The sequence below is a fragment of the Astatotilapia calliptera genome, chromosome 6 (assembly GCF_900246225.1).
Source record: "Astatotilapia calliptera chromosome 6, fAstCal1.2, whole genome shotgun sequence".
Taxonomy (NCBI): Eukaryota; Metazoa; Chordata; class Actinopteri; order Cichliformes; family Cichlidae; genus Astatotilapia; species Astatotilapia calliptera.
This window is the reverse complement of record NC_039307.1, coordinates 29,944,105-29,966,053: the sequence shown is the minus strand read 5'-3', so window position 1 is coordinate 29,966,053 and position 21,949 is coordinate 29,944,105. Positions and strand designations below refer to the sequence as shown.

The 21,949-nt window shown below is 40.5% G+C and overlaps 1 protein-coding gene across 3 annotated transcripts; it reads left to right on the top strand.

Moving 5' to 3' along the window:
• Positions 1-10,984: 10,984 nt before the first annotated feature.
• On the top strand, positions 10,985-21,666 carry LOC113024468 (mucin-3A). Of its 3 annotated transcripts, XM_026171590.1 has the most exons (12): positions 10,985-11,161; positions 11,264-11,455; positions 11,748-12,131; positions 12,479-14,413; positions 14,513-14,601; positions 14,720-14,778; positions 15,362-15,525; positions 17,000-17,165; positions 17,254-17,445; positions 19,397-19,618; positions 21,152-21,311; positions 21,417-21,666. In XM_026171590.1, exons 2-12 carry the CDS (start codon positions 11,413-11,415, stop codon positions 21,489-21,491), a joined length of 3,489 nt encoding a protein of 1,162 aa, XP_026027375.1. In that variant the 5' UTR covers positions 10,985-11,161; positions 11,264-11,412; the 3' UTR covers positions 21,492-21,666. The 3 variants fall into 3 exon arrangements, with proteins under 3 accessions (XP_026027375.1, XP_026027376.1, XP_026027374.1); XM_026171591.1 differs by lacking the exon at positions 10,985-11,161 and having other exon boundaries at positions 11,188-11,455; positions 14,516-14,601; XM_026171589.1 differs by lacking the exon at positions 10,985-11,161 and having other exon boundaries at positions 11,188-11,455.
• The last annotated feature ends 283 nt before the right edge of the window (positions 21,667-21,949 follow it).

Genomic DNA, 21,949 nt, shown 5'->3' with positions numbered 1-21,949 from the left:
GGACAGGCAAAAACAAAGACAATAAAGCAAGCAAGATCTACTCGTTTTTTACTAACAGGTGAGGGCATCAGCCACTGGCAGGGCGTGTGGTAAGGGAAGATTGGCCCCCACATCATGGGGGGGCCTAAGATGTTTCCAGAGCGGTGGAGTCTAAGACGCGACTTGACACATAACATAGACAAACAGGCACACAGAGACACAAACATGCATTCCCACCATCATGCACACATATAAAAATATTCAGCACTCGCCCAACATGGAGACAAACAGAAATGAACACTGTACACACACTCACACTCCCCAAACATACTCTATACCCCCTGGTCCAGGTATCAGAGGGGCAATCTGCCCCCGGACCCAGTAGATGCTTCCCTTTGCTCTGGGGTGGAGACAAGCAGACCACCCCCGGTCTTGCAGCAGCAGTGAGCCAAATAATCAAGCATGTATATATAAAAGAGAGAAAGAGGTCAGTGCATAGAGCTAATTATAGCTCCTGTAATCTTGAAGTCATTGAAGTCATCTATGAGCTTCAAAGTGCATATTAAACAAATACGTAGGACAGCTACAAAATCTGAGACTGCAAAGCTGAGTGCAAATTTGTTAAATTAGACTTCTGTACACTCACCCAGACCACTTTGACTGCCTTTCCCTCACGCCAGCCTCCACCTGCAAAACCTGCAAGACACTCTCAGTTTAATTACTCCTCTTACCAGACCAACCACCGCCATGACTGACACTCTTCTCTCTGTATTCCAGTACCACTGATCTTCCCTGCTGAGTCATGACTCTCTCCCTGAGTTTTTCCACCTAGTTCCAGTTGATGGTTCCCCGCATAGTTCACATAGGTAGCTCATGTCACCCTGGTATAAATCTTCATGGTCTGAGATATGTAGCCCTTCACCCTCTACGCCACAGACTTTAGCCACTGCACAGAGACCTGCCGTCTTTAGAAGTTTTCTGATGACTCTGTGGTGGTTGGATGCATCAGCAGGGGTGACGAGTCAGAGTACCGGGCTGTGGTCGACTCCTTTGTCACGTGGTGCGAGCACAATCATCCACAGCTCAACGTGGAAAAAACCAAGGAATTGATTGTGGAGTTTAGGACCCAGGAAACCCTTGACCCCTGTTTCAATCCACGGGGTCAACGTGGACTTTGTGGAGGATTATAAATACCTTGGAGTATACATAGACAATAAACTGAACTGGTTAAAAAACACTACTGCACTTTACAGGAAGGGCCAGAGTCATCTGTATTTTCTGAGGCGGCTGAGGTCCTTCAACATCTGTCAGACAATGCTCAGGATTTTCTGTGAGTCTGTTGTGGTCAGTGCTATCCTCTATGCTGTTGCATGCTGGGGCAGCAGGTTGAGGGTTGCTGATGCCAACAGACTCAATAAACTGATCCGCAAGGCCAGTAGTGTTGTGAGTATGGAGCTGGACTCTCTCAAGGTGGTGCCGGGATTTCTTAGGATTTGGTTCCTTTGGTGGACTTCATTTCTGGTTGTGTGCAAATGTTAGAACATTCACGTCTGCATGCGTGGAGATCTGACGTTGGTTGGTCGGGTTGGACCTCTGTGCAAACATTTGTCTGTTTCGATTTCTTGGAATTTGGTTCCTTTGGTTGAGTTTTGTCTCTGTTTGTGTTCAAATGTATTTTCGTTCATGTGTGCATGTGTGGAGATCTGAGGTTGGTCAGTAGAGTGGACCTCTGTGCATAATCACATGTGTGTGCAAACATTTTTGTGTTTGGATTTCGTAATTTTGGTTCCTTTGGTGGAGTTCATTTCTGGTTGTGTGCAAAGTCATGTGTATTCATGTTTGCATGCGTGGAGATCTGAGGTTGGTTGGTAGGGACCTCTTTGCATAATCACATATTTGTGCAAACATTTCTGTGTTTGGATTTCTTGGAATTTGGTTTCTTTTGTAGAGTTTATAGAATTCCAGCATGATTACATTGCTTTGTTTTAGCATTATGCACCAAGTTAATTATTTAATGATGAATAACCCTATTTTTTGCAGTTAAGTCCAACTGTATTTAATTGAGTTGATCCAACCCATTCAAATTATTTTAGTCCAACAAAAATATTTAATCCTAGAAAGGCATTTATTAACATGGAAATCCTTTCCGTGATTTTTTTAAAATAAGTTTAAAATGATATTTTTTGGAGTCAGTAAACAAAGTCTAGTCTGGTTAACATAATAACTGATTACAAGGCTTGATACAGATTTTTATTTATATTTTTGTCCTTGACATGTTAAACTAATATAAATAGCAATACTTTTTTTCTTTTTCTGCCTCTTATAACACGAGTGATTTCCCGTGGTTTGAAATCTTGTGTGATTTCGTGAATTTTGCAAGTCCAGGCTACTAACCACTCTTTCTAGATTATATCATCTCATATTAAAGTGGCTGAATTTCATGCAGATCCTACACAATATAATGATGTTCACCATATAAACAGTTGTTTTGTTTAAATTACAAGTTATAAATGTAACAACCACCCAATTTTATTTTTTGAGTGCTTTATTCAAAGCACACAAGGATTTCAGTTTGGCACCAGTGTTTTCGAGACTCCTTAGCTTTCCACCTGACTCTGCTCTCAAGTAAAAACATTTTTCTTTTTAGACTCGAATTGAATTATTTTTCTTTTTTTTAACTGCTTTCTACATTATACTAAAAACATCAAATATGTTAAGCAAGATATGAGGAATTATGTAGCAAAGAGAAAAAAGATAAATAACTCTAAATATGTCTTATATTTTAGATTCCTCAAAGTAGCCACACTTTGCTTTGTTGACAGCGCTGCAAACCCTTGGTCTTTTGTCAATGAGCATTATGATGTAGCCACCTGAACTGGTTTTCACTTTCACAGGTGTGCCTGGCAGTATACAGCTGACAGCCCTATGAAAAGTGTTAGACTTAATATTATGGCAAGAACCAATCAGCTAAGTGAATAAAAGTGACAGTCCATCATTTCTTGAAGAACTAAAGGTCAGTCAATCTGGAGAATTGGTAAAATTTTCAGTGTGTCCCCAAGTGCAGTCGCAAAACCCATCAAGTGCTATGACAAAACTGGGTCACATAAGTACCACCCAAGGAAAGGATGACCAAGAGTCACCTCTGCTGCACAGGATAAATTCATGTGAGTCTCAGAGATTGTAGTTAGTAACACCTCAGATTAGGGCCCAGATAAATGCCACACAGGGTTCCAGTAACAGACACATCTCTACATCAACTGTTCAGAGGAGACTGCACGAATCAGGTGTTATGGTCAAATAGTTGCTAAGAAACTACTACTAAGGAAAAGCAACAAGTAGAAGAGATTTGTTTGGGCCAAGAAATACAAGGAATGGACATTAAAACCACTGGAAAACTGTGCTTTGTTCTTCTGAGTCCAAATCTGAGATCTTTGGTTCCACCCCTTGTCTTTGTGTGCTTTCCTGGTGACACTGTTGGGGAGTTGAACAGTAGCACACTGAACCAGCATGGGTACCACAGCATCCTGCAGTGACATACCATCCCATTCGGTTTACGTTTAGTTGAACCATCATTTATTTTTCAACACCCAAATACACCTCCAGACTGTGTAAGGGCTGTTTGACCAAGAAGGACTGATGGAGTGGGAACTTGTTGGAAAACCATTTCTGGTGCCTACCTCATCTACAGACTGACTACCTCTCTCCAAAAAAGAGAATGTCAACAGTGTCCAAAGCAGTGATCAAAGCAAAGTGTGTGTGTCACGGTTCTGGGTCCATTGGACCCAGTATTTTGAGTTTATTATGTTTTGGTTTAATTTTGCATCATGGATTATTCTTTATGTTTCTCTGGTACTTTGTGTTTCAGTTATCTTGGTGTTTTGGATTGTTTTCTCATTCTCTTGTTATGATGATGATGATGATGATGATGATGATGATTATTAGAGTTTCATGTTTCTGTTATCCATGTTTTAGGAATTGTGGTTTCACTTACAGTTCAGTTCCATGTGTCATTTTCTGTCTGTCTCTCTGTGTTGAGTCCGTGTCTCTGAGTTGTGATTCATGTTTCCTGTTTTATTGTGAAAGTCTTTGTCTTATGTTAGTGTGTGCAGCTTTGTTCCCCCTGTCTCATTAGCCCTGATCTCTCCCAGCTGTGTTGCCCTCCTGTTGCCGATTCCCTCGTTACTACCCTGTGTATATAAGCCCTGTGTTTTCCCGTGCTTGGTGTTGCGTTGTACCCTCAGATTATGCCTGTGTGTTTTTTGTGGCAGTGGTTCACGGTCATTGCCATTGCTCAGTTTATGTTTTGTTTTATGCCAGCAATAAAGCTGAGGTTTGAGTTACAGTTCAGTGTCTGAGTCCTGCGCTTGGATCCTCCTCTCCACCTGCCTGCACACAGAGCCCTGACAGTGTGTATTCTGTAGATTCTAAAATATATATTTTTTGTTTACTACATTCAATTCCAATGTGTTCATTCATAGTTCTGAAGCTTTGGTGAGAATCTACAATGTAAATAGTCATGAAAAAAAGAAACTATTAAATGAGAAGGTATGTTCAAACATTTAACTGATAGTGTATATAAAAAATGCTGCTGTTATGCAATGGGATTGTGTACTCACACACTCAAAAAACAGATTCAGGTCCTTCTTTCAAAGAACACATACAAATTTTGTTAGTTGTTCATAAATGTAATTAAAAACTACCAAATTAATTTGATTTTCTTTGTATAAACCTAAAATTATTCTAAACCAGCAGAGGCTGATTCTGAACACAAAATGAATGAGTTTGTTGGGGCACTGGGGGTAGGAGGAGTACATTTTTGCACTTAAGTATTTGTAAACTCAAAGAAATAAATTCAAGCCCCGCTTTAAGCTTAAACATTTTTTTTAATCTCACTCAACGCAAATGTAGCACTCCAGCGTTACTGCAATTATTATTCGTGTGGTGAACCTAAATTATTTTCTCTCAAAGCAGTCTTTGTTACAAGAACACAAAGTTATTGAGTTACACAACGGTCCGCCTTCTTTGAAAAATTTGCGCTCTTTCAGGATCACCTAAATGAATGCAGCTGCTCTTGGCCTCTCTGTACTTTTTGGATAAAACTACACCTTCAGGTAAGGTAACATATTATTTTTTCATATATCCAATTGTGTATTTCTTTATCAGCTAAATCTATGGCAATGCTATTTATCATAGAAGCTTGTAACAGTTGTTTTTTGAACTTTTGGTGGTGCTACCATTCTCTTCTCTGCTTGAATACTATTTTTTTTGACAATATAGCCAGGTCTTTTCAAAAGTGCCTTGTTTTAGAGGAGAAATTGTGTAGCTGCCAACTTTTAAGTACTCGGAGCGTGTGCTAGCTTATTAGCAGCTAGCCAGCCATTGTGCTCAATGAAAGATGATGTCCTATAGCTAACTTCTTTCTTACTGTTTTCTTTTTTATAATCTAATAATGTGGTATTCTGTGTTTATTATTATATAATGCCATTTTCTAGTAGAAAGTATCATTTTGAGGTGTCTTTAAAAGCACTACATAGTTTACTGAGGGTGCTACCAAAAGCGAACCATGTGGCCGGAAGAGTAACTGCAGGCAGCACAATGCGCACTCCTGTGACGTTCAAACCTATTTATTATTATAAAAGATTTCGGCTACGTCCACACTTACACAGGTATTTTTGAAAACGGAGATTTTCCGTTATCGTTTTAAAAAATAATCCCGTCCACAGGTAAACGCAAAAATGAAGGAAAATGCTGCTAGGAACATGCCAAAGCAACAGGTGGCGATATATTCCTAAACTCAGCTACAAACAGTTTAGGTCTTGACAAACTTCACTGATGGTTCAAATGTTTAGCAACTTTCAGTGTGTTGATTCAGCAGTCTGTATTTAAACTTCTAGTTTACTATATTTATGTATGTTTTATTTCCAGGTGAATGCAGAGTTCCTGCAGATCACTACAAAACCCCTGCAGGCGAAGTTCTTGGCTCAGCTGGACAATTTAACAGACAAGCTGATGCAAATTTTTGAGGGGAGCAAAGGGCCAAAAGATCAAGGATATCATGGCAATCAGTAGTTTGGTCAGTACTAATGATAAACCCATCAATTAAATGCAATCAATCAATTACATTTTTTTCACCCTTTTTTTCCCACCCTTGCATTAGTGTGATGACATCGACATAAAGAGGGAGCATACTCTTAAAAGCCTGGTGGTCTACTTTAATGAAGATCCAGACCTACTGTTCAAGGAGTATCTGGTACGCTTATCACACTTTATTTTCTAGCTTCAATTTGAGTTAGGTTCATCGCACGCAAAATGCTCATATATTCAAATAAGACAATATAATTGTGAAATATGTATTATTCTTAATAGTCATTGTTGAAACTTGTACTGGAGAGCACCTTTTAAGGGGACAGATTCAGTAAAAATTCAATTGTTCATTTTTTTGGGGCTGCCATGAAAGTATCAACTGCCTCTATAAACATGGTAAATGTGAAGAAAACATTCATCCACTTTCTGTCAGTGTTTAAATTCAGTTTATTTATATAGCGGTATATCACAACAACAGTCATCTCAAGGCACTTCAGAAAGTAAACACTCCAATGAAGTTCAGTTAATTATGTCAATTAGTAAAAAGTCTTCTATATAAGGAACCCAGCAGACTGCATCGAGACACTGACTAGTGTCACTGGCGTTACAGCGATCTTCTGGTTTCCGGAATAATGTGCCTAAAACAAGCTGTTTCAAAAGGTCCCCAATTGTCATGAAATAAGGGAAAGTGACCCAGCCCACACACACACACACACCTACACCTATAGACACTTGAGGAGCTGCTCCTCTATTTCAAGCCCCTCCCAAAGGGAGGTACATAATACCTAAACCCAAAATATTGATAGGAAACAGATTGACGGGTTTTATTCATGTTTGGAGTGTTTATAGAGGCAGTAGAGACCCATGTTTCAGCACAAAAGGATACAAAGCTGAGTTTTGCATAATATTTCCCCTTCCAAGTGACAGAGCCCTTAAACCTGAAACATCCTGTTTTTCAGACCTCCACTGAGGATGAATGGTTGAGATCCACTGCAGCAACTGTCATGGGTATTTACACCATCAGAAGAGAAGGCGTTCAGGAGCCAGAGGATGTTGCAGTTGTCATTGAAGGTACTACAGTTATGAACAACCTCGGTAGTGTCATCATGGCATTCATCGTTCTCTTTGGACTGATTTATGCACTTGATCTGAGCTATCCAAATGACCTCAAGTACACTTTCGAGTTTTGTCAGAAGATTTTAATGAATCTGGATGGACAAAGGCTCAGTACAAATGCAACAAATGAAATTGAAGATGTTTGCTTAGGCAAACAAGACCCCAGCGCAAAATTAGATTTTGGCCTTTTTATCTCTTTTGTTCAAACTGTGACCTTTTTTTTTCCTTTTTTTTGAAAAATAGAAGTTGTCTATTTTTGTCTGCTGTTCTGTTGTGAGTGATGTAACCTTTAATCTATACTACTATAGATGGATAAAAGGACTGTGGGAATTTAGCTCAAAAAAAGTTTAATGGTTGTAACTTGAATTGCAATGTTTAGTAGGTTATCATTGTGAATTTGCTGAAAACCTACCTGCAAGTGTCACTATAAATATATATACAATGATTCTTACGTGAAATTGGATTTTACAAATTCCAGTTTGTTTTCAGTCTTGCCTAGTAATACAAAGGTGTGTGCTTTTCAGATTTGATATTCATTTCAAATGTAAGGCACTTTTTTGTGAGCACTTTGATTTTGTTAAGGTTAATTTGACCATGTGAAATGTATGTTTATTCACAAAATATTCTGTTTCTGCTTTTAATTCAAGTGAATAAAACTGAGTTGAAAAAACAAATTTATTTTGTCATTATTTTAATAATTAAATTAGTTTTCTGGTAATTAAAATTATGATTTAGTTGAACTTGAAATAATCATTTCAATTCGAAAGAAAATCTAGCTCAAATGAATGACATTGTATTGAGTTGAACCAACCAAAACCTTTCACATCTTATTAATGTAATTTTTTTCCTTTTAAATGTGTTTAAGAAATTGTGTTCTACTGACTCAATTTAATTAAATTGTCATGATGTATGTAGATTTGGTTGAACCAAAATAAATGTATTACGTGGAAAACCTGCCATCAATCAAATTGAGTTCATCCAATGACTAATTTTTATGAGTGCATAAAAAAATTTGATCTCGCATTTGTGTCACAGTGTTCAAAAAACACAGCATGATAGAGCAGGTACCCATGAAACAACCATATTTGGTCCATATTTTCTATCCTTTCTAATGATAAAGGAAGCATGTATGAGGTAAATAGAACTGGTCCTAGCACAGAACCCTGTGGAACTCCATAATTAAACTCAGTGTGTAAAGATAACTCTCCATTTAATAAATATTAATAACTGTAATAAAATATTATGGTCAACAGCATCGACTGCTGCACTGAGGTCTAGCAGCACAAGCACAGAGTCCGCTGCCAGAGGCCACAATGGTCATTGTAATTAACTTTCCAGTGTCCCAATTTACCATCTTATAAAAATGTTTTCTCTCGTTCTGTTGCACATCTCCCCTGACACTCTCCTCTTCACCTCTCCTGTGCACCCGACCCGATTCTATGCACCCATGTCTCCCTAAACTGGTGTGTTTAAATCTGCAGCAGAAAATATGCACATACAGCCAAGCTATAACTAAGCACTAACAAGCTTTCTAAAAAATGGAATTAATTAAATATTTTTGATTTCACTTTCTGTAGATGCATGTCACATGTGCTGATGATGTATGAGTTTTATTTGGATAATGGCTTAGAGTATGTTTCTGCTTTAACTCAGATGCAGAAGGCTTTTGAAGATGCCTCCTTTGCTCTCAAAGTGGGAAACATGAGCGGTCCATAGCCACCTCCTGTACATGGATGACATCAAGCTGTATGCCAAGAGTGAACGAGACATCGATTCACTGATCCACACCACCAGGATATACAGCAATGACACTGGAATGTCGTTCGGACTGGAGAAGTGTAGTCGGGTAACCAAGTGAAGGAAGGTAGTCAGAACTGAGGGGATATAATTACCAGAAGGCAACATTTCAGACATAGAGCACAGTTACAAGTACCTGGGGATTCCACAGGCAAATGGGAACCATGAAGAGGCCGCTAGAAAGGCTGCAACCACCAAGTACCTGCAGAGGATTAGGCAAGTCCTGAGGAGTCAGTTGAACGGTAAGAACAAGATCCAGGCTATGAATATCTACACCCTGCCTGTGATCAGGTACCGTGCTGGGATAATAAGCTGGTCAAAGGAGCAGATAGAAGCCACTTAAGCCAAGGAAGTTCCTTACCACGCATAGAGGGTTTCCCCCCAAGTCGGGCAACCTGAGGCTGTATGCTAAGCAGAAGGAGGGAGGCCGGGGACTGGTGAGTCTCAGTACCACAGTCCAGGGTGAGACAACGAAAATCCACGAATACATCAGGAAGATGGCCCCAACCGACCGCGTGCTCAGCCGGCAGAAACCCAAGAAAGAGGAGGAAGAGGAGGAACCATCATGGAAGGACAGGCATGGTACCACCGGCAGATAGAGGAAGTGTCTGACATCCAGAAGTCCTACCAGTGGCTGGACAAAGCTGGACTGAAAGACAGCACAGAGGCACTAATCATGGCAGCACAGGAACAAGCTCTGAGCACAAGATTAATCGAGGCTGGGGTCTATCACGCATGCATACATGGAACGCAACAACTAAGTAGCTGGCATAGTATACACAAACATCTGTGCCGAGTATGGACCTGAAGTCCCAAGGTCAAAATAGGAGACTCCTCCTAGGGTGGTTAAGAATGGCCGAGCTAAGATCCTCTGGGATTTCCAGATACAGACAAAATAGTGGTGGCTAACTAACCGGACATAGTGGTAGACAAACAGAAGAAGACGGCCGTAGTGATAGATGTAGCGATACCGAATGAAAGTAATATCAGGAATAAGGAACACAAGAAGTTAGAGAAGTACCAAGGGCTCAGAGAAGAAGCTTGAGAAGATGTGCAGGGTGAAGGTGACGGTGGTCCCCGTGGTAATCGGAACACTAGCTGCAGTGACTCCCAAGCTAGGCGAGTGGCTCCAGCAGATCCCAGGAACAACATCCGAGTTCTCTGTCCAGAAGAATGCAGTCCTAGGAACAGCAAAGATACTGCGCAGGACCCTCAAGCTCCCAGGATATATATATTTGCTTGTTTAAGGTCTCCCTGGAAAACATATACTGTCATTTATAAAATTTGTGAATATGAAAGAAGGATAATGATAGTACCAAGATTGAAAATGTATTTTCATATTAATTTGAAATTTGCTTCATCAAACAATCCTTTATTGGCAGCAATCACAGCCTTGCAGACTTTCATTCAGATGGTCTGACTGATTTAAACGAGATGTTTCTCTTTTTTGTTTGTTTTTTATTATTTCTCTCCAGTGACATCACGTGCTTACTGGGATTCTCTCTATGAAACTGTATTTCTTTACCTTACACTTTAAAGTGCTTTGACGTGGTTATTGTTGTTGGCATTATATGAATAAAACAAAACTGTGTCCTGTGTGATTGTTATTGTTTTTGATTGTTTGTTTTTAAATGTGTGGAAATTTCTCCTGTACAATGTGGTTCTGATTTTCGGGTCACCATCTTGTAGAAAGCAACCGTTTCTTCACAAGTCAGTCCATGGGGGTGTCATGGTGTTATAAAATAGGGGAGGAAGCTAATGTGTTTACAGATCTTACACGTTCTGATTACAAAGACACCTCCAAAGTTCATTTTCTCCCACATGTTTGAGAAATGATGTCATCCGCTTTCCCGGTATATTTTCATTTGTTCTGCATTTCCTAAACTTTTTTTGAACCTATAGACTTAAAACCTGTTTACGTGTTCGTAGCATTCATTTTTAGTCTTTCGAGCACTCCTAGTGGGGCGTAAGTATAAAAGCTCTAATGAACTGCTCCCTCTCATGCCTCCATGCCGCCTGCGGTAATTTTCCTGTGTAGACTTTACGCACTGGATTCCTTCCTCTCATCTCTGAAATGTCGTGTGGAACAGCCTGGAGGCGGCGTAAAACCTTCCCATCCGCAAGCCTCTGTCCATTCTGCAGTACAGGACAGGCTGCCTCTCACACACACGTGTGTTTAATTTAGGTGAGTGTACGGCGCTGTGCCCCTGACAGCGCAGCGGTTTCCGTTACAAGGAAATGATGGAGGAGGAAAGTTTCTGACGCCTCTCTGCTCTCTCTCTCTCAGGGACAGTCCACAGGAAAGACTGGAGCTCATTAATCATTTGCGCAGTTTGCTCGTCCTCCTCGCAACATGTACATGTTGTCAGTGTAAAAAAAACTGCATGTGTTTTGGATTAAAAGGGTGTCCTACACTGAAATGTCTCACCATTGGAAATGCAGCTCCACGCCTGTCTGTTGCTTTTTATCGTCACAACAGGTAAGAACGCCCGCCCGCCGCTGACATGTTAGATGTTATTGTGCTATTTGCTATTCTTTTGTCTTTAAATTAGGCTAAATCAAAGTGATATGCACACTGTCGGTATGGAATAGCGTTTTGTTCTCGGATCAACCTCAATATTATTGGGGTTAGTCAATGGAAATAAGATGTTCTGTAAGCTCTGAAATTCTCTGTTTAAATTATCCTTTTGGTTGTACTTCCCTCAGCTTATTCCCACAAATGCAGTTTGAGCTGTAAAAGTCTAACAAGGTTTTTCTCTTTCTCTTCTCAGATAAAGCGCTGGCCTCTTCATATCATCACTGTGGTGGAAATGTCAGCTTGGACCAAAAGTCTTCTGGTCACATCAATCTCACTTTGGCTGGACTGTTTACTAACAGCAGCAGTCTCGACCTCATGATTCTGCAGTCTAACAAAACCTCACAGGTTTCAGTTTGCACTTGGGTGATAGATATCCCTTTGGGAAGGCAGGTACTCTTGAAGTTAGTATGGTTGGAAAATGGTTCAAGTATATCGGTGCGCTGTGTCTGGAAGGAAGAAGATCGAGCCTTGGTCAGCGGGGGCGAGGCTCTGCTGTCTGGTTGTGACAAGAACAAAGCCGCCCTCACTTGGACAGGAGCAGGACGTTCTTTAAATGCAGTTCAGCTGGCTTATTATGGTGAGAAAACATTCCTACAATAACCAGCCACTGCTTAGTCCTATCACGAGAATCATAATGACATTTATTTCTGGTATTTTTAGAGCTGTTTCTGCCTCCTGATGTTCTCAGTGAATACATGAAATATATTCATGATTTACAGTAGGAGTCAGGTTGAGCAGTATATAACTTAACATGCTGTGAAAATGTGTTGTTCCAACTGTGCCGTGAGCTGGGAATCTGTCAGAAAGATCTTATCTCCCTCTGTGGTGTTACACAGAGCAATGTTATGTTGTTGTGATTTCCACTCTGTCTCTTCTCACCCTGTCTCTCTCTCTCTGTTATTGTGTTTGTTCCTGGTTTTCCAGTCCAGGAAGATGAGAGGAATTCCTCGGAGGACCACTCAACCCAACATCCAGACCTAGACCCCACTCAATGGTTTCCAACAGGAACCAGCTTTACAAATAGTCCTCCTGTTGATCAAGAAGTGACGAGAGGCATGAAGGAGGGCAGAGATCACACCTACGATGGTCTGGAGAGGAGTTTTGCACCTCTGTCTGTGTCTAGTGCCTCCTCTCTGGATCAAGGACTGCTGAACCCCACCTCACCCCAGCAGGGACTCCCTGTCGCTGGGAGAAGTGATAGGGAAACTCTCCCTCTTCCTGAGGAAAAACCAAACAATGGAGCGGAAACATCTGGAGCTGCTCACCTCACCGATGGGCCCATGGCTGCCAGAAATACAACACACCCATATTTTCAGCATGGACTCAGTGCAGGCCCCAATACAAGCACACCCTCAAACCCGACTGAAAAAAGCCTTCAAACTCTGATGGCATTGACAGAGGAAACAGCCAGTAGTTCAGCTCTCATGCTTGACAAAGCTATACAAGATACATCCGTTCAGACATCTAAAAACACAGGCAAAGATGTTGCCACACAAATGGATCAAAGAGTGTCCAGCGCCAGCGTTCCTCTCCGTACTTCTGCTCCAGCTGAGCTATCTTCCTCCAGGACAGGTCATACAGGCATAACCGCACATGGTGTGGGTGTTAGTGGGACATCTGGAGATGAACAGCCTCATTCCTGGAGGAGCCAGAGAAGCACAGACAGACATAATTCTGACCTGACCTTTGCTGTCACTTCTGACCCTTTAAAATCCTCCATCAAAACACTGCAGGATGACTTCAGTGCACAAACCCACACTGAACCCACTGCATCATCATCATCTTCAGAAGTTTACAGCGGCACTCATTCATTCAACACCCACTTCACAGAGCTCAACAACGTTGTTAGCACTGTGGAGGCTGATCCAGTTCATCCAAACATAAGTCAAATTAACTCATTTGTATCTGTTGCTGCTGCTCAGACTGTTACATCTGAGTTGCCTGATAAGTTTGAACAAACTGAGATGACGCTCCCATTTTCCTCAAGGAGTCTAACAGACTCTCCTCAAAGCACAGAGAGCCCCACACATTCTGCTTACACGTCATCTTTATTTACACAGACAGACAAAGAGACACAAACGGCAGTAGAAAGTGCACGCGGAAATATCATTGATGCGCACCCGACTAGAAACACTATCCCTTCCCCACCTGGTATTACCAAGGCTTACAGTTGGACTTCAGGGTTCACCGATTCTTCTTCTACACCCGGGGCAGCGCTGACCGTGGGAGGTGTAACCCAAAACTCAGCCATCACAGGAACCACTGGAGTGACATACACTCTGCATCCTGCTCACACACTCCTACGTGATGACTCGCCCACAGATTCTACTGCTGTTGCTGTTTCATCTTCCACCACATCCACAGAGTCCTCTACAGCTTTGTACACACTCCACACACACAGTACATTTCCTGATAGTTCACACCCTGCTTTAACCTCGTCTGTGTCTCAGACCACGGACCACACAGTCAGCAAAGCCACGCCTTCACCTCCACAAATGTCACCTCCTACACACAATCACCCGCCTCCTCAGACTTCTACTAATATGTCACCAACACGTAACCAATCCCAACCCCTAATTATTACTACTACTGCACATACTCCTCTCCTTTCTACTGTAACATTAGATTATGGACATGGAGCTGGAGAAGAACAAGTAGAAAAGTATAAGTTCTGGCAGTGGTCTTCCAGCAGCACGACCACACGCACTCCCACATCTGGACTACCACAGCAACCTCCACAGCAGACAACCATGCATCCCAGCCAGGAGCCCTCTTCTGCTTTAACCTCCACACCTGCTCGAAGCTCCACAAACAGTCCCAAGTTCTACATCGTGCCAGATCAGCCTGCTGCCATCAGAGGTACTTCCCAAACACCACTGAAGTGTTTTACGTTTAGGTAAATATCCTGATTATATATCCAGAAGTCCTGAAATTAGTTTATTTACTTGTTCTGTCCAGTAGAGTCAGTTGAGCTGCTGCTGCAGATAGTTGTAGAAGAGCCCATGTTGGCTTCAAATGTCAATTTGGAGAACGACACTACTACCTGGGTGAGGGATTGTACAGTAACACACACTGGCACAAAAAAGCAGAAATAATCAAATAATTAAGTATTTTTGACTTCAGCTGAGTAGTTTTTACAGAGTTCTCAATTAAGGTTTCTTTCAGATGAAGCCATACCTACAGAAAGCCCCGGGGTTCAGCCGGCTGCTGGGAGTCTGGAGCAGGTGAGGTGGTGCAGACAAGCTGAAAATGAAAGGCACCTCCAGGCTCTTTCTAGATTTCAATTAGCTCCACCTTGTCTCTCAATATGCACTGTCCATTTCTCAGTTGTGTGTGTTTCCTATCCCAGGTTATGGGACGTTAAATACATCATTTCTGCTAGGGGAAGATATAAACTCTCAGACATAAGTAAACACAATTAAAACACCACAAAAATCCACCAGAGTTAAACATCATTAGGGGAAAAAATGTGAAAAAAACATAATAAATTCTTCATCATCCTTCTGCATTTTTCTCCCCTTTCTTAAGTATTAACCTTTTTTTTTTTACCCATGCAGCTAATGGGACTTTGGAAACTAAAGTCAGTGTCCATTAAATTATGTAATGGTCTCTAACCTCTATGTTGCTTTCCCGACATTAATTTTATTAGCCATCCCTCAGTTTTTCAACAGGGCTCAGATAATTTCCCAACTGGAATGTTTTGATCTAACTAAAGCACAGTGGAAATTGTAATTGGGTTATGCTTTGGGATCGGTCACAGAAAGTTGCGTAAAAGGAGGTAAATCTCCAGTTCTGTTTTTGTTCCAGTGGCCGTGCAGTGCAGAGCCTGCTGGAGTTCAAAACCAGCAGAGCTTTGGAGTGGCTCAGCATAACAGAACCCACATCACTGCTGGAGCGTACTGGACTAGCCCAGGCTGTTCGCAACAAGAGGACATTCAGGACTTCCAGGATCACCAACATCACAGTCGGAGGTAAGCCCGTGTTCAGGTGCCGGTCTGCAGGCAGCTGACTGAAGCCCTGGTGGCTGAGCAGTTTGGGAGGAGTCTGGTTGCCTTTTCATGCACATTGTTCTTAATATCTTTCTGTTCATTTCCTGTCATCTTTCTGCAGAAGACTGGGTGTTTGTGTTTGTCATCAATGTCAAAAATTGACACCAAGATGTCCTGAGTTTCTTCATTAACCTGAGAGAAAGTTCCTTTTTTTTTTTTTTTTTTTTTTTTTTTTTTAACGTCTTAATTCAATTAACCCAGATACAGGAAAACTGATGTAAACATCGTAACTCAGTTAGCCTGACTCAGTTAAGCTCAAAATCTAATTATGAAAAATCTAATTATTCTACCTGGCTTGGTCTAACAAACTTTTTCTTCTTTACTATAGCGTGGAGTCATTTTATTTGTTTCCATTTTAATGTTTGGCATCAGAAAAAATCTACAATGCAGAAGTGCTGCAGTGTAGTTTAAATAGTCATTTGGTAAAAAACGCAGTAGGTTCAGTGATTCATTTTTGTACTGCAAGCTTGTTAGAGGCATAACATGTGAGGAGAGCACATGCTACAGACATCTTCACCAGAAAAGCAAGAGTGATGTCATGTAGCTTTAAGATGAGAATTATTCTAAAAGTGGGGAAACTTTCTAATAAATTTTTTATATTTCTCCAGGTGATAAAGTAAAACCTTTAAGATACTGAAAATGTGGCCGGTTCATTTCCATTTTCAGGGGATGCTCAGCCATCGAAACTCATGTCATGAAGCACTTGATGCGCATTTCTTGTGCTGATGTTAATGCCAGAGGAAGTTTGGAGTCGGAGTGTTGGTGACTTTTACACACTATGTACCTCACCACTTTGTGACTTTATGTGATCGGTTACTTTGGTGACTGTTACAACTACCTGGTGTGGAGATCCCTTTTAAATGGTGGAAATCTTGGAAGGAAGAGATTTGACAAATTGAATTATTGCAATGAAACCATCCTTGCAATAACAGTCCAACACTTGAATTCAGTTAACTCTTTAGAAAGACACTTTTTTTTTTCACAACTCAGTCCAGGGCCACACCTGTGGTCACAGGACTGAAAACACCTGAGCTCAAAGATCAAGCGATGTAACCTTTTGTCCATACAGTGCACATACTTGTAACAATTTTTGAAATACGGATTACTGTTTAGACCAAATAAGAAACATTATCAGCTGGTTAATGGAGAACCTAATCAACAATTGTTAAGTTAAGTCTCAAGTATCTCAAGTACAACTGAAAATTCAGCCTTGTGACACATTAGCTTAATGTGTAATTGCATGATATTCACGTGACTACTAAAAACTTCAGTGCCTGTCTGATTTTTGGATGCATATATCATTACAATGAGATCACTTTATGATAAGAAAATTAAAAAAAAATGGCACCACCTTTATTATTTTCTTTAATTCTTTTTAAACATGCCTTCCCCTCAGGTCTGCAGGGCGACATCTGTGACTGGTTGCTGCAGTGCTCTGCAGGATATAAGTGTGTTTCCCAGCCTGGCACTGCCAACTACAGCTGTTCCTCAGTCTGCCACTTTGACTACTGCCACCATCACGGCATCTGCACACACCATCCACACCAGCTTCCAGTTTGCCGGTAAGAACGTTAAAAGGAAAAGCAAATCTTTTTGTTCACCCAGGCATATTTTGTTTGCATGTGTAAATGACTTGTATTTGGGCATTAGCTGCCTTGCAGGTGACGATTTCTGGTTCATGGGTGAGAGGTGCGATGTCAGGATGACCCGCGCACGTCTCATTGGTGCGTGCCTTGCCATCTTACTCATCATAGTGACAGTGATCATCATTTTGGCGTTTGTGGCAGTGCGACGCTATCGAGCAATTCTGATTCAGGCCAAAGTAGACCAGACTCGCAGCAGGTAGGAAAAGGCTTTTATTAAGACGCACCTAAAGTTCAGGCGTATGCATATTTTGTTAATTATACAATTTTTCTAATTTTGCCTTTCTGCACCACCACAGTGGATTTTTTTTATTATTATATTTATATATTATATATTAATTAAAACTGAAAGATTGCTCTTCAGTCACATCTTGTTTGCTTTTAGATCCATTGTGGTTTTTACTGCAAAGGTTACATTTTTTTTGGATGATAAGTACTTCCATAAACCTTAAAATTTATAGTAAAAACGTGCATATTTGTGACGTACAGTAAATCGCAGTAGTCACAATAGGTGAAAGTATTCTGTTGTGATCCATGAGAGAAAAACCAGAGACTGACATAAACGCACATGCTCTTCAGTAACTGTAAACACTCATTGCCACTAGGTGGCACAGTCTAGCTGACAACGCACATACTAAGGATGAAGGTGGAACTGGATTGCTGGCTCAATCTGAATGTCTAACCTCCACATATGCTGACAGCTGAGCACACAGACACAGTCATTGATACTGTGACATGTTTCATTAGGGTGCTGGGCCAGGAGATGAGGAAACCTATTAGTTGTTCCTGAATGGAAATGCCTCCTACACAACTAATATTAGAGGTGTATGCATGGTAATATTAGTAAATCCAGCATAAATGCAATCTCAATTCTGTGTACTTTCTTTTCATATTAATGTTTGTTTTTAAACCTCGGGTGTTCCTCCAAGTGTAGTCTGGAAAAAATGACCTTGTGGTTTTGGATGGTTCTAATATGATGGCGTGCAGAGACTTGGATTCAGCTTCATGAAAGTCTACCTACAAGGATTCTTGTGTCGAAGCACTTTTCATTTGAACCTTAATAACAAACTGAGACTGCAAGAGGCAAAAGCATATTGATCTTAATCAAGATACTGTTTGTTTGACTGAATATTGAGCATGTACAAAGACAAAGATCAGACAGGAAGTAATAAGTCTGAAGCTAAGCCTTAAGTCCAGTATGTCTAGAGTAGGAAATGTGTGTTTTCCAGGAAATTGGGGCCTCTTTGGAGTCATCTTTTTAAACATCCCAAGTAGCTGATGATTGCCCGAGTTTAGAGAAACTTTGCAAAGCATATAATTTAGCACAGGAAAATATTTTAAAATTAGCCTAAAATAAGTTATTCCAGAGGATTTTTATACAAATAATGGGGAGGATTTACCTTTTATAACTTTATACATCTTAGAGCAGTAATCTCCTGCCAGTATACACAAACCCTGGTTGTAAACTAGAGTTCATTACAAAACTGCTGACAACTACTGGTTTCAGGGCAATGGCTGGGTTTTAAAGGTGTTTATAAGTGGAACTTATGCTATTAAAATAACTTGGAAAAAATCACCTGTGCCCATTAAATGGTAATTAAGCGGTATAGTTTTATATTGTTCTTGATCTGCAATGTTTTAAACAAATCTGTTAATGTTTCTTCTTACCTGTTGATCTATTTCTGGTAAATGGAAAGTTATTCACTGGCAAGGAGCAGTCATGTGTCACTGTGACACATCAGTTCATTCATGAAACATAACATCATCTGTATGAGCGGGGTCATCTCCGACCTTTCTGCTGTCATAGGAGTTCTTTGTTCCTTGGTGAAACTGAGCAGCTTTGTGAAGAGCTTTTAAGAAGAAACTCTTTTTAGGGGTAAAATAAGAGCTTCTATCAATGCCACAGAGATAAGGTTCAAGTTATGACCCCACATTGTAAAAGGGCTGTCTCCCATCGACTAGGTTGATTTTTTTTTTTTTTTTTTTTTTTTTTTTTTTTTCCTTCTTGAAATTTTGTTCATGTGAAACGTTTAAAGCTGGCACACAATTGTTTAAAAAAAAAAAAAAAAAAGAGGAAAACCCAGATTGCAAAGAGAAGCAACAACAACAAGCATTGTACCCTGTGACCTCTCACGATTTTGTTTGCGCAGCTATCGCAGATTCAACCACTTTGATGAGCTGTCAGGTCGCTTCTGGTTGCGCTCGTGGGCGGGATCAGCAGACTCATTGGACAATCCTGCCTTCACACGCTCCGATGAGTTGCTGCATCTGCGAGCGCTTGACCGCCCCTGCTGTTACCACGACGACACGCTGTCACTGGCTTCCACCTGCCCCAGCCACGGAACACGAATCAACACAATCTACCCCCACAGGTATATACAACACACACACACACACACACACACACACAGTGTTCATTGTCTGACAGTGAGTTGTGTGTTCCAAAATGTGGGAGAGTTTTCAGTGAAAAGCTTCTCTGTTCTCACCAATGCCACTCTTGAAGCTTAAAAACAAGCTTGGTTCACAGTTATCAGTGATGGTCACTGTGGTCACCTTGGAATATTTACATGTTTTAAAGCCAGTAAAGCTAAAACTGTTTCTTACTGACATTTTTTTTTTTTTTTTTTTTTTTTTTTTGTATTGACAGCATATGGAATATAAGGAATTCTATATTCGGATTCTAAATCCCATGTTACTTTGGACCCTAAGGTCAAACTTTCATAAAATGTATTTTATCTTAAAACTGCTTAAAATTCTTCTGCCGGTGTTTGCATTGGCAGCATTTAGGAAATGGTCCTGGTACATGGGGATTGTAAATCTCACATCATAGCTTGCATCCAAATATCATGTAACATTTGACCTCTGACTTCCCTTTTACATTTCAAATCTGCCTTTCTTTCAGTCTTACCCCAAAATGTGTTATAGCTTTAAAGAAATCGTTGTCAAGAGAATGAGCTGCCTAGTAAGAAATACACTGTAATAAAATATTATATAATCGGCTCAAGTTATTCATGTCCCAGTCACTCTCCAAATGCTCCAGAATGGCATCAACAGCATATATCCAGGTCAGGTGGGGAATATCAGACTCTAGTAGCCCGATAAATCAATTATTAAAATAAGAAGAAGAAATTGAAACTAATAAATCACCCACCGTATAGATGTTTTGGAGAGGGGACAATCTATTTTTGTAGTGGACATGTTGTTGTTTTTTAAGGCTGTAAAGCTGGCCATTTTAACATGGATGGGAATCTGTGGACATTGACTCGCTTTTGGAGCCAGCCTCAAGTTGCCATTAGAGAGCATGCAGTATTTGGCACTTCAGCAGAAGTCGCAAATACCTTCTGTTCGCCACCTCTGCGTCTCACTAATACATGGTAGTTTCAATAAAATGTCAGATTTTGATTCATAAGCACAGAGTCCAAATTTCTAGTCAGTTCCTGGAGAGTTAATGTTGAAATGGAGTTTCTAATTAAACTCTGAGGCATTAGCGTGAGCTCTAAATGTGTGTGAGGTGCTTTTAATTGCCAGTGCCCACAGCAGCTAACGCTAATGAATGTATCATGTGCAGCAGAGGTTTCTCCAAGAAGTAGGATGTTAGGGCATCAGTGGACTGGGCCTCCAAAATAATCCAAACTAAACTCACTTCATATAGTTTGGAATAAGTTGAACTGGATAGGAAATGAAATGAACTATCCATAATTAACTGCAGGACTTAACACAACATAATAATTTGTACATAAATGCAAAATACACTTGAGTCTAGTTTAAATATTAATAAGTAATCTCTCTAAAAACCCACTCATTCAAAGATTTCACTACTCACTTCCCTAACTGTTGCTTAAAATAGCTACTAATTTGAGCTTGAAGTGATTAAATAATGTAAATAATCCTTTTGCATCCTGTAGTTCCCAGTATGGATGGAGGGGGAGTGAGATGAGCATGGGGGATGGTGTGCTGGACTCGGGTAAGGCCAGTGACCTTTCAGTGTGTAGCTGGCCAGTGGAACCCATTCACTGGACTCCATTTCCACTTCTGCAGCAACTGGCTTCTCACAGGACACCCACAGTGAGTGTGTGACTGTACATGTGGTTTCCATGAGAGTTTCGGTAAGATACAAATGTCTGTGTGGTTTCACAGTTTGAATGATGCGATGTTTCTCTATGAAACCAGGTCAGGGTGTCACGACCACGGTCCTACTGTGAAGGCATGGAGCTTGTAGACATGGGGAAGAGCTGGACTGCTTGACTTGCATATGGAGGATTCAATCTGTTCTGACACTGGTTTTTACAGTTTATTAATGCATTGTAAAGTTAAAATATTTGTGTTTTGTTAATAATAATAAAAAAGTAAGGCAGTAAATGTATAAATGTGTACACCTTTCTTTGAAAGATTAAATCTGTTTCTGATGCTGAGATGTTAACTGCATGTCTGTCATGTGTGGTACAAGGTCTTGGAAAATGTTCTACTGTTACTCAGGGCATCAATATATTGTATTTACTTTTGGAATTAAAGCCATCAAAGGATATTTATACTCTACTTACTTTCAATAACAACTGAAGACTTTACACTTACGAATACAATAATAAGATAAAAACACAAAGATGTTCTCACATTTTAGTACAGGCTAATTGATTTAAGTACTAGCTGAAATATGTTTAGTTACCACCCCTGCTTCCAAGGAGCAGGACTTTTTTGTAATTTTT

Coding starts and splice junctions, on each gene's coding strand:
- LOC113024468 (XM_026171590.1), top strand. CDS start 11,413: ATGCAGCTCCACGCCTGTCTGTTGCTTTTTATCGTCACAACAG. Junction 15,526..16,999: donor CACCAACATCACAGTCGGAG/GTAAGCCCGTGT, acceptor CCTTCCCCTCAG/GTCTGCAGGGCGACATCTGT. Junction 21,312..21,416: donor CTTCTCACAGGACACCCACA/GTGAGTGTGTGA, acceptor CTATGAAACCAG/GTCAGGGTGTCACGACCACG.